The following is a 16212-nucleotide window of genomic DNA, read 5'->3' as shown; positions in this document are numbered from 1 at the left end:
TAGAGAAGGGTTTTCTATTGCTACAATGTAAGCAATTCTTTGGAACTGAAGAAGCATGTCGCAAGCATATCTAAGAAATGATAAAAGTGAAATAGAAGTAAAATGCAAAAAAAACCCAGTCCAAAATAAAATACAATCCCAGAGATTCTTGCATAGGGTGACCACATCGCAAGTGTGAAAAATCGAGACGCTTTTATTTTCAGGGGCATAGTTGCCTATAGAAGACAAAGCCCCTAATACCAGGACAGTTCTGATGATGGTAATAGGATGTCTGGTCACCCTACCCTTGCATCAATCTAATATCATGTACCTATTTGGGGATGCACGTGCCAATGGAGCTTTTGGGTCGAAGTACTACTGTCTTGGCAATCCATGAATGGATCACCCAATTATCTGCCAATCTCTGCATAACACAGGGCAGCAGCAGCAGCAAACAATCCGAATGCTGTTGTGACTATCATGCATATGTGGGTGTTGCGGTCTGGGCTGTAGATTCCCAGATCCACGCAGCTCAAATATATGGTAAATGTTCCACCAACTGCCACCTCCAAATCTGTAGTTAGATTTAAATGTGCATTCTGCAAGAAAAAGCCTTACAACCATCTGCCAAACACCGTATGGGCTCTTTAAACGTTCTCCAACCTAAATTTACACAGAATATGACCAGGATTAATATTGTGTGAGACACATTTGTGTTGGAAGATAAGGGTCAATGGATGAGCCAAAAGATTTGAATAATTATAACAGACATTATTTTCCATAGATTATACAAAGGTCAAAAATCGTGTAACTGTTGTGCTGAATCCTCTATCTGATACTGTAATCTTCACTACTTTATTTTCCAAAATAAAGTGGAAGGGACTGACATTCTGAGATATAATGGCAAAGTATCCTTGAAAAAGTGTCGTGAAAATTCAATTGTTTTGGTGTATATAATCAATTAAACTGGTGACTGATAATGATTAAAACATTTATGTTATTTTACTTGCCCTGGGCCAGTGACAGGTGTATATAAACCTGATTTTTTCAGTGACCTCTCACCTCGGTTGTGCCATGTCACTGCCAACCTGTGGCACTGTATATTTTTGGTGTCATGACACAACTGAATAGTAGGCATGAGACCAGCCTGTCAGTTCACTGCTATACATGCAAACAGGCCTCAAAATGGTACAGTCCTTCTTGCAAAATAAATGATCGATTTGCTGTTTTTTCACATTGTTTTCAACAATGATACAAAGAAAAGCATATCCATTTTACTTCAGAAGTCCGAAATATCAAAAGATGATGCTAAATAATACTCTCATATACCTGAATTTATTCCGCTTGAAACACATTAAAGTTTTGAAATGTCATTATGATTGTTTTAAGACATGGCTACAATGTCCCTTGAAGACCTCCATGTGGAAGCAGGATTATATCTGCCCCAAACAGTCAAACAAAATTCTTAATGGCACTAAAAGCCTCTCGAGGATTGTTCCCAAATCCACAGGATGTTCTTAAGTGCTAATCTTGGAGCCTTCACCAGATGTGCAGCCATACATGCAGTAGGCCTGGTTTCCCGCTTACTTACACCAGTGTGTATTAGAGTAGCTCAGCTGAAATCTCTGAAGTAGATGAGAGGAGACTCAGGTGCAATAATCTTATCTTCTGCCTAATGCCTCTACATCTGCAGAGGCTGACACACTTCAGTTGCTCCATCTAAGAGGTAGAACATTATTTGGGCCTGAAATGTCCTTCACTGCAGCAAATATCAGAAAAGTTGGTTTTGCAGATCTGTTAGACTGACTGAGGACATGGTGCACAGCCATATTTGCTCTATATTTTGTGTGAGCAGTGCCATTAGGTGTGCAAACAAAAATGTACAAGCTACACACAAAACACTGTCCTTGACCCATATGCTCCCAACTCCAATACACTGCAATGGGAGTTTTTTCCGTACAGGGCAGTATCAGATCTTAAAGGAAAACTGTCCACTTGAAATCTAGTATACTTTTTAATGTTAGATACAAGTAGTTGCAGGCCCTCTACCGCCCCTCAAATCCTTCTGCCAATTGTTACAACCACTTCTTTTTTTTTTTTTTTTTTTAAATTTCCCTCCCCTATTACTGCATGAGACCTACACAATTAACAGGGAAAACTAACAGGGAAACAATGAAAGTGATTTGAAACATTGCTATCAAATGCACACAGTGAGTAAACTAATGTTATTTTCCTCTTTTTTTTTTTTTTGTCATTTTTAGTTATCCTAAGAGCTACAAGTAGCAAAATAGGCCAAATAAATTTAGACAATGATTTTTTCCTTAGTTTGATGGTGTCCCTTTTAAGTGCACAGTTTATATATACACCATTAAAGACATTCCTCTTTCTTTTCCTGACTGCTAAGAGGGAACCTTCCATTAGGGCTGCCACCCAACCAGGTCTTACCCAGAACAGTCTGGTTTTTGGCTTCTGTGTTTGGGTGCCATTTAGGGTTGCCTGGTGTCCAATTTTTGACAGGATACTCCAGTCAAAAAGGGGACCTGGCAACCCTAAATGGCACCTGAATGAAAAGTTTGGTTACCGTGGGGTGGCGGAAAGGCGCCAGGTCATTAACCCACACTAGCCACTGCTCAGCCGGAGCTGCCTCCTACCTGCAGGCAGGCTCTTTCAGATGATCCAACAAGTGATGGCAAGGAGAGCGACTGATGGGGGCAGGGCCTTGGGGAAAGATGCTGAGCATGAGCAGCGCCTTGAGGGAAGAGGCAGAGCAGGAGCGTGGCCTTGGGGGAAGAGGCGGGGCAGGGCCTTGGGGCTCCTGTTACCAATGATTGGAAAGGTGGCAACCCTACCTTCCACCTTTTTGATTGCTAGGAAGGACTGGGAGCCCCCTCCCCTATTTGATTCTGAGATCTTGTCCACACTTACAGTGCTGTTGTAGCATTTAGTAAAGATGCTACCTGCGATGATGGGAGAGCTTCCCCTATCAGTGTAGGTACTCCACCTCTCTGAGAGATGATAGCTATGTTGACAAGAGAAGCCCTCCTGTTGCCATGGCATAGTCTACACCGGGAGTTCATTTGATATAACTGCAGGATTACTATTGAGATCAGTGTGAGTTTTGGGTTTAAAAAATTATATGTAGCATATGGCTGTGATACTTTAGGGTTCAATCCAAGCCAGTAGGGCAGAGGTGGGCAAACTATGGCCTGCGGGCCACATCTGGCCCGTGGGACCGTCTTGCCCAGCCCCTGAGCTCCCGGTCGGGGAGGCTAGCCCCCGGCCCTTCCCCTGCTGTCCCCCCTCCCCAGCAGTTACACCGCCGCGTGGGCAGTGCTCTGGCCCGCCGTTCCTGTCAGGCAGCACGGTGGCGTGGCTGGCTCCAGCGTGGTAAGGGGGCGGGGAGCAGGGGGGTTGGCTAAGGGGCAAAGGGTCCCGAGGGGCAGTCAGGGGACAGGGAGCACAGGGCAGTTGGATGGGGCGGAGGTTCTGGGGGTGGGGGGCAGTCCGGGAATGGGGAGCAGGGGGACTTGTATAGGGGGTGGGGTCCGGGGGGGCGGGGGTGTGGATAGGGGTCATGGCAGTCAGGGGACAGGGAGTGGGGGAGGGGGCGGGGTCCTGGGGGGGCAGTTAGGAGCAGGGTGTCCTGGGAGGGGGCGGTCAGGGGTCAAGGAGAAGGGGGGTTGGATGGGTCGGAGGTTCTGAGGGGGTCGGGAAGTGGGAAGGGGTGGATTTCTGACTTAATTCTATTTATTTCAATTTATACAACAGAAAATAAAATTAAAAAGAGCATCTGTTCCAGACTCTGGGCAGCTCTGATGACCTCTCTAAAACTATGTGATATACACACAGGTTCTCTCAGTTGATCCCACTACATAATACCCAGCAACTGCAACTGTATCACAAAAACACAATACCTCTGACAAAAAATCATTAGAGTCCCTTAAAACCACATTATCCCAGTTTGGCTTTCTCCATATCTTTTGCTCCCCTCTGCAACACACACACAGAAGCTGCGAACATTGAGGCCCTACCCAAGTGTGCAGTCCCTTTCTAACACCGGTGGATTAGCTTGTACACTGACTGGGTAGTTTTCTCCTTATTCCCCTTTTCCTGCAATTAAATATGAAATACTTTCTGCAATATTATGGCTGAGTTCTTAACACACACAAGTCAAGAAATTGTCAGGATTCCTACAGCAGCTAAAGCTCAGGCACACTGAAAGTTCACAGAACAGCATGAAAACCAACACCATACACTGTACAGCAATAGAAAATATATGGGACTTGATTCTGATTTCTCTTACAATGGTTTTATACTACTATAACTCCATTTACTTAAGTGGAGTTACATGTGATCTATCCCACTGCAAAAGGAGACTCAGGCCCAAGACTGGGGATGAGTTGTGGTTGTTGTGGGAGCCATAATTTTGCCTTTCGTTATTTGTGTATGTGGCACCTCATCAAAATGTTGTATTAACATATATTTTGCATTTATAAACTGCATTTATTTTAGCCTATGCATAGCTTCAGATCATGTAGAAACACAGTGGCAGCAAATATTTGTTGGAGGTTATTAAAATTATTACTATAGATTTAAATTTCATATAATTTCTTACTGAAGTTATTTGCTTTCAACATCTAGAAACTGGCATGTTAATACCATCATTTATTACATTGTAACTAAGCGCCTGATCTGAAGTTCATTGAAGGGTTGTTTTTTTCCATTGACTTCAGTGGGCTTTTGATCAGCACTTACGGCCAAATCCTGGCCCAGTGTACAGCTTAAAGATTGAACACCATACCAGGGATCTCTAAAAAGGCTTGGTGGAAGAAAACTTCTCCCACCTAGGCCACCTGTGGTCATTCTTGCACCCCCAAGGACTGGGTAATTCCCAAGGCTCTTAAATCTTGCTCTGCAGGTGGAGACAATGGAGTGAATGGTTTGGTGGATCTTTGTAGTCGCAAATCTCCCTGGCCGTTCCATTCCCTGCTCTCAGCACATAGGGAGCCCCTGTGGAGTTAGGCTGCATAGCACACAAGGAGAGTGGCCTTTGCTGCATTAGGGGCAAATCCTGTCCTCTCACTGTACTGATTTTGGGGAGAATCTTTGCACGGAGGTCCTCAGAAAGATTTCTTCCCCAGCCCACCCCACCCGTGTGTTTAATTGTGGGAAGGTAAAGATATGGCTGTGATTTTTTAGTTTTGTGGCTGTCATTTTAGAGCATGACTCTCAAGAAGTTACCCTAATATGATTTTTTTTTTTCTATTCAGTAACAGCGACCACACACAATAACATCATGTGTTTGGCTATTTTGCAGGAAGGCCAAGTAGTTTACAGCATTTCATGTACAAAACAATAAAGTAGCAAAAGTCTAAAATGGAAAGCTGTAGGGAAGATATCTCACTAATTTCTTTAGGACTGATGTCCTCCCTCTGACTCATCCCACAAATTTCCAGTTATGTTTTTTTGGGTATTTTTAAACTTGTAAACAATTCAGTATTTGTCATGAATATTTAATAGATGGTACATGCTCTGACTGTATTGAAGACTCAAGCTAATGTGCATTGTTTGTACAGACAGCTGCAGAATCAAAATTCTGATGGCTATGCAATATCATAAATGTATATGTGCACCAGATTCTTATTTAGCGCAAATGACAGAGGCCAGTGCTTTTGAAGCCTCAGCTTCAGACTCCTAAACCCTCTTTCACTGTGGTACTAAGTGACCATGGTTTGCAGCACAGTGACAACAAAAAAATCCTGTCTGGCCAGCCTTTTCTTATAATGATAAACATATTCCAGCTGACTCATTATTTATAAATTATATTGCAGTAGCAACCAATCTCTGCAGTAAGCAAGGAGGCGACCGATCCAAGGATGGGTGCAATAAACAAAGTGTGTTTGGCTCTGTAAAAGCACATATGAAGGCACAGGATGTGAGTCACTGCCCTAGGGCAAGTATAAGGCCTCTCTGGGGAACAGCCCCAGTACTAGGGAACCCTATGCAAAGCATAGAGTGACCTGGTGCCCCCCACTATAGGGAGCATTCTGAGGTGGAACAGTGATGTATTGGGTGAGTATGGCTAAGGCAGACCTGCATTCTGGTGATTCTGTATCCGTGCAAAAGCTTACAAGGGCTGCTGAAACAGGGTCATATCTTAAGGTGGCCTTCTAGGCTGCCCTAACCTACACAGGGTCTGTGCAGGACTCTGGTTGACCATGAATAGGGTAGGCTTCAGCCACCTCCACTTATTCCCTGTCCTGGTGATGAAGTTGGTCCATGGTCCCTACCTAAAGAATTTACAATCTACAGAGACTTCATATGTATAGGTGCATATATAGTACATATGACACGGGTGGCGGCGGGGGAAGTATGTTAGAATGATTGGATTGCAAAGTAAAGAACTCAAAAGATGCCTGTGCAACCTTAACTCAGCCTCCGTGTGCATCTGCATTATTATACAGTCTTTATAAATGTGAATTATGTGTATAATTATGGGTATTTAGTCAATATTTCTTTTTACACTCCTCATTCAGTAAGCCTCAGGAATTATTTAATGCACACCATCCTAACCCTGCACTTAATACTAAATTATCCATTTCCTCCTAGGCATTTCTATAGTGCTCTCACAATGGTAGTATCCGGGTGCTTAAGACATTAATGAATTTCCCTTCACAATACTACTGTGAGATTAGATGGTGGTATTATCCCCATTTTATAGCTGGGGAACTGTGGCACAGAGAAATTAAGGCCAAAATTGTCAAGTGTCCACTAATTTTGGGTGCACAATCTGAGACACCTAGGACCACATTTTTCAGATACTTAGCATTTTTAGACAACTTTAAAAGTTTCCAAGACACTCTCATGTCTGCTAAGTCTCTATCTGTGTGAAGTGAGATTTTTCAGAGGCTCACAACGTGGGTCTTACAATGGAAAAGTGTCGGGAAACCTGAGCCATATAGGCGGTGTGACCAGCTCTGCCATTGACTGAAAATGGTTTTTAATTGTACAGCTTGTCAGTAAGCTCAATAAAAAGAATAATAGCTAATTTTCATGCCATCACAATAGCTCATACATTAAAACAGATAATTGCCTATCAACAGGGTCTACTCTGTGTTATGAAATACCTGCAAAATTAAATTTTAGAAGTCAACACTGGTCATAAGATTCTTTAAAAATTCCACTTAACATTTGTATCTTGCAACCTAATATCTGCTATTCAAAGTGTATTTTTTATATTAAAACTATAAATTTAGCTGCAAGGGTAAGTTTCAGCCCACTGGCTTCAACTGGGTTCCAAGCATGATTACTCTGGGTAAGAACCAATGGTCCATCTGGTCCAGCATTAGTGGCCAGTGCCAGATGCTTCAGAGGAAATGAACAGAATAGGGCAATTTATCAAGCGTTGTTCAGACTCAACTTCTGGCACTCATAGGCAGAGCATCAGATTGCATCCCTGAAATCTTAGCTAATAGCCATTGATGGACCTATTCTCCATGAACTCATCTAGTTCTTTTTTAAACTCATATATACTTTTGGCCTTGAAAACATCCCTTGACAATGAGTTCCACAGGTTGACTCTGCGTTGTATGAAGTACTTTCTTTTGTTTTAAACCTACTGGCCTAGGTTTTGGGAAACCCCTGAGACTTGTTACATGTGAAAGGGTAAATAACACCTCTTTATTCACTTTCTCCCCACCATTCCTGAGTTTATAGACCTCTATGTATACCCCTTAGTGATCCCTTTTCTAAGATGAACAGTCCCAGACTTTTAAATCTCTCCTCATATGGAAGCTGTTCCACTCCCGTAATCGTTTTTATTTCCCTTCTCTATAGTTTCTCCTATTCTAATACATCTTTTGGAGATGGGTGCCCAGAACTGCACATAGTATTCAACGTGTGAGCATACCATGGATTTATATAGTGGCAGTATGATATATTCTGTCCTATTATCTATCCCTTTCCAAATGGTTCTTAACATTCTGTTAGCTGTTGTGACTGCTGCTGCACATTATGCAGAAGTTTTCAGAGAACAATCCACAATGACTCCAAGATCTCTTTCTTGAGTGGCAACAGCTAATTTAGACCCCATCATTTGGATTATGTTTTTCCAATGTGCAATGCTTTGCATTTATCAACACTGAATTTCATCTGCCATTTTCTTGCCCAGTCACCCAGTTTTGTGAGATTCCTTTGTAACCCTTTGCAGTCAGCTTTGAATTTAACTATCTTGAGTAATTTTATATCATCTGCAAACTTTGTCACCTCACTTTTTACCCATTTTTCCAGATCATTTATGATATTATTCAGATTCAGTAGCAGAATCAGAACCTAAAATTAATACCTTCACGGTTAATAATTTAAGATTATTATTATTACTGTACATTTCTAGGGGAGACTTCATCTACTCTCCCCTCTAGTTCTTATTTTTATTCCTTTAACTTCCCCAAGTACTGACATTTTCACCATCACTCAACTGACAGTGCCACTATCAATCTGAAGCCATGCACATTTTAAAAGCCGATACAGCTACTCAGGTTAATGCTAATTAAAAGCAATCCTAATAATGAGCATAACAATGTCTTGTGACAATGCACTTACAATCAACTCCATCATGCCCCCTCATTGCTGGACAGGTTTCCCAGTGGTGGGCTGTATTGGCCAGAAGCACTTTAAGAAATTATGTACAAAAATCTTTTAACAAAGCAATTGTATGGGGAAAAACAAAACAAAACTGGTTTCAAGCTACAGGAAGTTAATGGGATATCCCTGTAGTTTAAAAGTAATTATATACAGTACTGTACATATATTTATTCCTATATCTTGCATTTATTATGTAGTGGTACTTTTTAATTGGTATTTATAGTCTACGCTGCTTTCTCTATTGTTGTTGTTATATGGTAACTTTGCACAGTTCTCTAAGCATATTAGTGGCAAAGGGGTAGGAAAGATACTGAAGAAATAATTGTCAATACTTTTCACTACTATTATTTTATGCTTTATTTACTTTTGTTACCTCTCTTTTGTGTTTTCATTAAAATGCTGTAGTTACATTTAAATTCTACAACTTCTTAGGATCGAAGGGTGCCTCATAATCAAAATTATTAGCATTCTTGTTTAGTGTTTTATTTGATTTTTATATTGCCTCTTTTGTTCTCTCCTTTTTTCATTAAATTTAAGCTGTTTAGGTATTCAGTATCCCAAGTCACCTTGTCAATGAACACCTGGGAAGCGAGGGGTTTATAAACTAAGTGAGATCATTTAGTATTTTATTTGGTTGCCATTTTACTGTTTTTTTTTTCTGTTTTGATATCATTTTTATTGATGTTGCTAGGAAATGTTTGTATTTTTGCAAGGCTGTGCCCTAGAACATATATCAGCAGGTGGGAGATGGCCACTTCATGAATAAAATTACGAGTCATTTAGTATTTAATTCGTGGTTTGGTTTTTTTACTATGGCTTTATTCCAATGTGATCGTTATTCATTATAATCATTATAACAGTGCAGCATCCCAACTTCATCAGGGGACAGAAGACACCTCAGAAACTAAATATTATCAGTTTAATAATTTAATGGGGAGGGGGGTATTTAAAGTCCATTTAATGCCTTTTTTTTTTCACTTTACTGCTTAAACTGTTGCTTTCCTGCTGTAGCTGGCAACTGCAGGAATAGGATGGGAAGGGAAGGATTGAAATCGAATGGTAATAATGATAGTAATGAATAGTGATACTCACCAGTGACACGGATGGATTCAAGCATCATTCCTCTTGCAGTCTGTGTGTGTGTCTACCTCTCCTGCCCTAACACCCTAAATATGCCCCCTCTGCATGGAGAGCTGTGAGACACAGGCAAGGAGCAGGATGGAGATAGTATCCTCCTTTTCTTTATCCACAGGCTGGTGAAAGAGGGAGGCAGGGGAGGAGAGGGCTGAGGTGGCTGCAGCAGTGGGGAGGGTGCAGGGCTCTGTGCAGCCTGTCCCCCACCCACACCTAGCAGCAGCTGCTGCCTCCCCTACTCCCTGCTTCAGGGACCGCAGGAAAAGGGCTGGCTAGGCTCTGTTGCTTGGACACTCGCCAGCCTTCCATGGCACGGCACAGCCCTAGGGCGAGAAGGTCGGAAGAACAAAACGCAGCACCCGCGCAAAGAGGGAGACAATGCGGTTTTCCGCATGGAGACTACAAGTCCCAGCATGCAAAGCGCTACAACGGTTCCCAGCAGTCCTATGCACAGCCGGGAGCAAAGTGGAGCATTGCATCCTGGGATTTGTAGTCTGGGAGGGAGGTTAAGCAGCGTTGCCGACCCCAGATACGAGGCAGTGCTATGTATGCCATAGCCGGCGTGGAGATCTTTCTTGCACAGTGGTCTGTGGCTGACACCTCTCCATGCCATTGTAGGCAGAGTTGGGCCAGTACCCCTACTTTTTATTTTTCCAGTTTGATCTCTTGTAATTTTACTCTAGTTGATGTAAATGCAAATACTGGACCAAATTCAGCAATGAAATAAATTATAGTGTAAGTTACACCTCGGGTATAACGTAGGAAAATGGATATAAGTGCCCCAGTAATGTGACTTGTGCCAGTTTAACATTCAGTGCATGTGCAAACTGAGTGTGGCTTATACACAATGAGTTCTCTGGGGCCCGAATTGAATCTTAGCATAAGCAGTGTCAACTCTCACTGAAGTTACTGCAAGTATCCACTTACACTAGGGCTGCATTTGGCATCTGAGAGTTTGGGTGATGCTGTGGATACAATTCAAAGCAGGGAGGTTGTTTGCATTTCTTGTTATGACACCCATCCATCCTTTGACATGTAAGTTACCCAAATTTTAAATACCCACTAAGTGTCAAATAGCAGCAAATTACACTGCCTTGACACATACATTTGTTTGACCAACTAACATACATTTGTTCTGGGAGGTTTTTGGTTTTTTTCAGACTTCAGAATATTACAGAGATAAATATTTTTGAATCTGACTCTGTTGGAATACACTTGGTACAGTAATATATTTTGATTTTTCTAAATGGTCAGCACTTTGTTGACACTTTCAGTCCCTGTTTTCCAATTATGTACAATGTCCAGTAATTGAATTAACCATTTAACAAAAATATACAACATACTGTATATAACTTTTTTCATAAATCATAATAATACAAAGTCATGACATCTGATTGTATTAGGATGTAACAGAAAATGAATGTCCATAAGCCCCAATTCTACAGAAGTTAAAAATCTCATTCTGAGTCCTACCTGATAATGTTTCATGGAGCTCCATGAATCCTCCTATTGGATATCTTTAAATATAGAATACAATGGCTGAGTAACTGGGCTCTCCCCACATAATGCTGATCATACAGATTTTTATCTTCTTTCTATTCCTGTTTATAGGCCATGAATCTAGATAGCAATATGTCACCCATCCATTTTTGGTAGTTTTCTAAATGCTTGAAGCCCCCAGGCTATGTACAAGAACCTAAGGAGAACAATAGGATACAAAAGCAATGTTTAAAAACTAGGCTTCAGATTGTACTACAATACAAGCAGTCACAGTTCAAAAAAAATGGCCTTATGCTTTTCATTATCATCACCACAGCTTTATATGTACTCAAAAGCAGGGATATTAAACTCATTCTGTGAAGAGGGCTAAATGACATTTTCAGAATCTATACTAATGTGTGAGCTAGTACTGAAATACAATTATACATAGTTGAAGGCTGACAGACTTTAGGTCATTTTTAACTTGAATTCTAGGAGTAGAAAGGATTTGCACTCTGTCCAAAGCAAATCTAAGCTTAACCTATAAACAAATGGATCTAATCTGTATATTTATAATAAATCTTGATAGCACTGGAGTATCCAAACCCACAGGCTTCACTCCAAGTCAAAAAAATCATAGGAAATTAATAAACACGCTGTTTAAATATAGATAGACCAAGCTATCTGTGGTAGGTTAGAGTCTGTTCACAAGCCAGTTATCTCTTCACATGATATCTGGCAGTTATAATAAAAACAGCAACTCAGTTCAAGCAATGCAAATAATCAGAATAAGAGAATAAATTGATTGGTGTTCACCAGTGCACTCAGGTAACATGCTAATTTAGCACATCTTCCATGTGGTGTTCGCTGGTGGAGCTCCTACACAGCCACGTCAAAAGTTTAGAGCCGTCCTCCCCACCGCAGAACCCTGAGGGCCAGGGGGAGCAGAGAAGCAGACCTTGCCTTCTCTTCATCAAGGGTGAACTTCCATGGGTACAGCAGCCCTCACTGGCATGGGTGCAGTTTTCAGCAAATACCACTAAGGAATCTAGCCCACTCTCAGGAGATATGAATGAGTTCTGGCTGTAGTCAGCCAAGTGCTAAGCTTGCTAAGCTTGAGTCAGGTTCATTTTGGAGAAGTACACAGGTCCTGCAAGTGGTAAAATAAAGCCCTCAGTGGTAGGTAGTGGATATCTGTCTGATAAAGTAACTTCATTAACTGTCTGCAGACTGATGTAGACTCAGAGTTTCCTGATTTTTCTCTGTTTTACTGTGAAGTTGGGGATGAAGGGAGAGTCCTAAATTGGTTCAGTGGATCCTGAAGGTAGCTTAGATCCTGGAGGTAGCTTAATTCAGTGGAGTCTTGTGGCCACAGCCCAGAGTCACTGGAAGCCAGAGCATTTGAAAAAATTAAATAGTTGCAGTTCACCTTCCTCCCCCAACTCCCACTAGACATCTTCCTATCCTTTTTTGGCTACCTGCCAGCCACTTTTCCATGGTTGTTACCTCTCCCTCATATCTCATTTCTCTCACATTCACACTCACTCTTGCAGTCAGTCATCTCAGTGTAAGCAGAATGAAGGACTACATAGGGTCCCAGTGGTTTCCAGAGGTGGGGAGCCCCTGAGAATTCAGTGCCAGTTTTCCTGTTGGTAACAGGAGCAGGGAAGTGGGGAAAGCTGCTCAAGGAAATTTTCCCTGGCAGCAATGGCAAGCAGCAGTGAGGAAGCAGGGTGCTCAGTCAAGTGCCCAGATCACCTCTGGAGTGGCACTGATTGTATTCTGTGCAGTGTCTATTGAGCAGGGGTCATTGCTGCACATGAGCTCACCCTAGAGGGAAATCTGGCTCACGTAGTCATAACAAGAATCTAGTGCACTTAAAAAGGTACCTGAAACCTGGTACAGCACCGCAAAAAGACTCTGCTCTCCCTGGAAAGTCAGTACAGTTGGAGAGTGGGTAAAACACTGCAGGGCTCCCCTACTTCCACAGAAAAGACATGTCTAGATAAACTGGGGATGCAGCTAGCATCTGTTTGGGAGGATGGATGTTACTGTGGGGAGGGGAGGGGAAGTCTTGTACTCTGGGGGATGATGTTTGGGATCAGATGATAGTTTCCTAGAGTATGAATATATTAAATAGCAGGATTCCTGAAAACAAACAAATCTAAATCCCAGTTTCAACCTATTCACCCATTGTTAGGAGATAGAATGAAAACTAACATGGGAACGGAACCTGGGATTTAAAATCTGCACTTCAACATTGCATTCATTCCAGAGATAATTTCACTTTCTTTGGTCAGAAATATAATTATTTGACCTACTTGCATGTAGAAAAATATCCTTACAGGAGTATTATTGTCTGTATGTGCATGATCCAGAAGAACAGAAAGATATTATGTGGTTCCCTACTCTGTAGCAATTTAAGTAATGCTGCCAAATCACAAGCTGTTTTATTTTTTTAAAATAATCTCTGCTTTATTTTGTTCCTCTCGCTGTGTTGGTCCCTGTGTTCGGGCTAATTTCTGCTATCCATGAGATCCTACTCTGTTCAGAAAGATTAGTACAGACCCAGGGTAGCTGAAATAAAAAGTTCACATTATTTGGCCCAGACTCAGAGCAGTCGCAGTGGAAGGGTCATCCCCCATTATCTGGTTTAGTGGTTCTGCTAACTGCTTGACTAGTTTCTGACCAAACAACTTCACTAACAATCTGCCTTTAATTGATTCTCTTGTCTGTTGCACCTTTTCTAGAACCTTCTCCTAAAGTCTCTATGACATCGCTGTCTGACTGGATTCTAAAGTTCTCCCTGTAAACAGCGACTATGCGACGTGTTTAGAGAGGCCCAAATCACCTTACTTGTGCAAACCACCCTATTCAATGGGACTACACCTTTAAGGCAAGCAGGTACTGTCCAGATTTTTCTGAAAGAGTAAGACCTGATGCAGGGCCTAATTAGCCTGAATTCAGGAGCTAAATTCAGTGGTGGTGTATGCCAAGGAACTCCATACAGCCAGCACAGCCTGGAGTTAGTGGCACAGCCCGAGAGCAATCTGGTACTAAAGCTGTTTCCTGATGGAATCATGAGGGATGGTGGCACTGGAAATACTTCCTGCCCCACCTGATTGTGAATCCCTGGACTGTGGCAGCCATTGGTCATACAAAATTCCACCTTCCTACATCTTCAAGAGTTGATCTCATCCAGGGACGAGTTTAATTGACTGAAGAATTTGGATTTATGTCTTTTTCCTTCCTATTGAACTTAGATCACTAAGTTTTACCAACTCTGGACCAAATCCTGAAGTCCTTCCTTAGTTTTTGTTCAGTCTTTACTCAGGCAAAACTCTCACAGAAGGTGGAGGTAGTTTTCATTAAGTAAAAACAGAGATAAGAGTTCAGGATTTGGGCCTAAAAAACCTCTGTTCTTTTAATTTATCATACCGATTTCCCCGGTGCTCTTCAATCTTGTTGGAGAGCAATAGTTCAAATCCCATTTTGGGTACTTTTAACAAATCAGATATTTTAAAGAGGAAGAGATTTTGTAATAGATGACCAAGAAGAGCCCCTGAAGCTTTCTTTGCATGTGGATCTCAGTGCTCTCGTAGAGTTTGGTCCTGCACTATGGAAGCTTTGCCATTGACTTCAGAGGCCACTGCCTCAAGCAACTCTGGCAGGAAGGGTCAGCTGCCTCTGCAGCTTTGTCTCATTTACGGGGAGCCAGTCATCAGGGTCAGGATCTGCCCTTTGTCTAGCCTGGCCAGGGTTGTCTCCTCACCAGTCCTGTGGAGTTCCTCAAGGTCAGGCAGTACAGCCTGGGAGCTCTGACCTTTTCAATGAAGGCCCTCCATGGCGGGGTATCCCCCTTTCACAGGGTCTCAGAGGCAGGTGCGGCAAGGGCAAGTGTTCAGCATTCAAACATAAGCTCAGAGGGAGAGAGAGAACCAAGACAGTGCAACACTCAAGCTTTGTTTCCTGCTCCACATATATATTCCTCTTTAATCTAGCACTTTTTGAAAGTAGACTTCCTTAAGAGTCTGGATATTACTCTATATATAAGCCTACATACTATAGCACCCCCCTGTTGGGAATCTATCTTTCATAATAGGAAGCCCCGGTAGCAAGGCAGTAGTAGTGTGGAGCTACAGGGTCTCTGCATAAGTAACACTGGCCTCCTGTGGATCCCAGACTTGTAGAAGGACAAGCAGCCCCTCTCCTCCTCTCACCCAAAACAGCACCACCAAAATGATGGGAATCCTCTGAGGGAATCCTTCTGGTGTTTTCTTCCTTTGGGTTTTACTGCAGGAGGAGGTGGTCCTGCCCATAGTCCATGGATTATATACTACTGCATTTGTATTACACCCACGCATTCTATAACACTGTATTTGTATTAGACCCATACAATACATAACACTGCATTTATGTTAATATTAGTATTTTATGTATTATTTTCAGAGGCTTTTGCGCCTCATTGATGTGCATGCCAAAATCTCCGTTCCATGTCCCTTTAGTTATAGTTAATCTACTCAATAATATTTATAAAAGCAGGACTGAAATGTTTGGGATATTTAGTTGTCTCTTGCAATGCCTTCTTGTGTTTATCTGAGTAGCTTAATACTGCAGCAGAGATGGCTATGTTAATAAAGTCTCTGCAGTGTAGCATGTGAAAAATATTTTCTACATTATATTTAGATTAGATTTGCTCACAGCACGGTAGCAGTTTACCCTCTTACACAGCCTCTTGTTAATTTCAGCAGTGCTTATATATTTTAATGTAAAAATAGATTTCCAGTTGCAAAATGTTTTAAATAGTCTTAAAATCCATTAGTTGTTTAAGTCATGCCCTCTAGTGTAAACATGTTGTTATTGCATAAACAATTTCTGGGGTCACTGCACCCACTTGTTAGAATAAAAATGCAAAAGAAATGGTAGAGAAAGCAAGGTCATAAGCCAATATTCTATCCATAAGATGCAGTTTTTAGG

General features: G+C 41.8%; 1 protein-coding gene across 1 annotated transcript in view; it reads right to left on the bottom strand.

Moving 5' to 3' along the window:
- MATCAP2 (microtubule associated tyrosine carboxypeptidase 2) overlaps positions 1 to 10153 on the bottom strand; it is a 51969-nt gene extending 41816 nt beyond the window's left edge. Inside the window, exon 1 of the mRNA XM_073332893.1 lies at positions 9715 to 10153. Within this exon, the coding sequence (XP_073188994.1) occupies positions 9715 to 9742 (28 nt within the window). The 5' untranslated portion in view covers positions 9743 to 10153. The remainder of the gene's footprint in view (positions 1 to 9714) is intronic.
- Positions 10154 to 16212: the final 6059 nt, after the last annotated feature.

The sequence above is a fragment of the Lepidochelys kempii genome, chromosome 2 (genome assembly GCF_965140265.1).
Source record: "Lepidochelys kempii isolate rLepKem1 chromosome 2, rLepKem1.hap2, whole genome shotgun sequence".
Lineage (NCBI taxonomy): Eukaryota > Metazoa > Chordata > Testudines > Cheloniidae > Lepidochelys > Lepidochelys kempii.
Note: the sequence above shows the minus strand (reverse complement) of the source record. Positions and strands in the feature narration are given on the sequence as shown.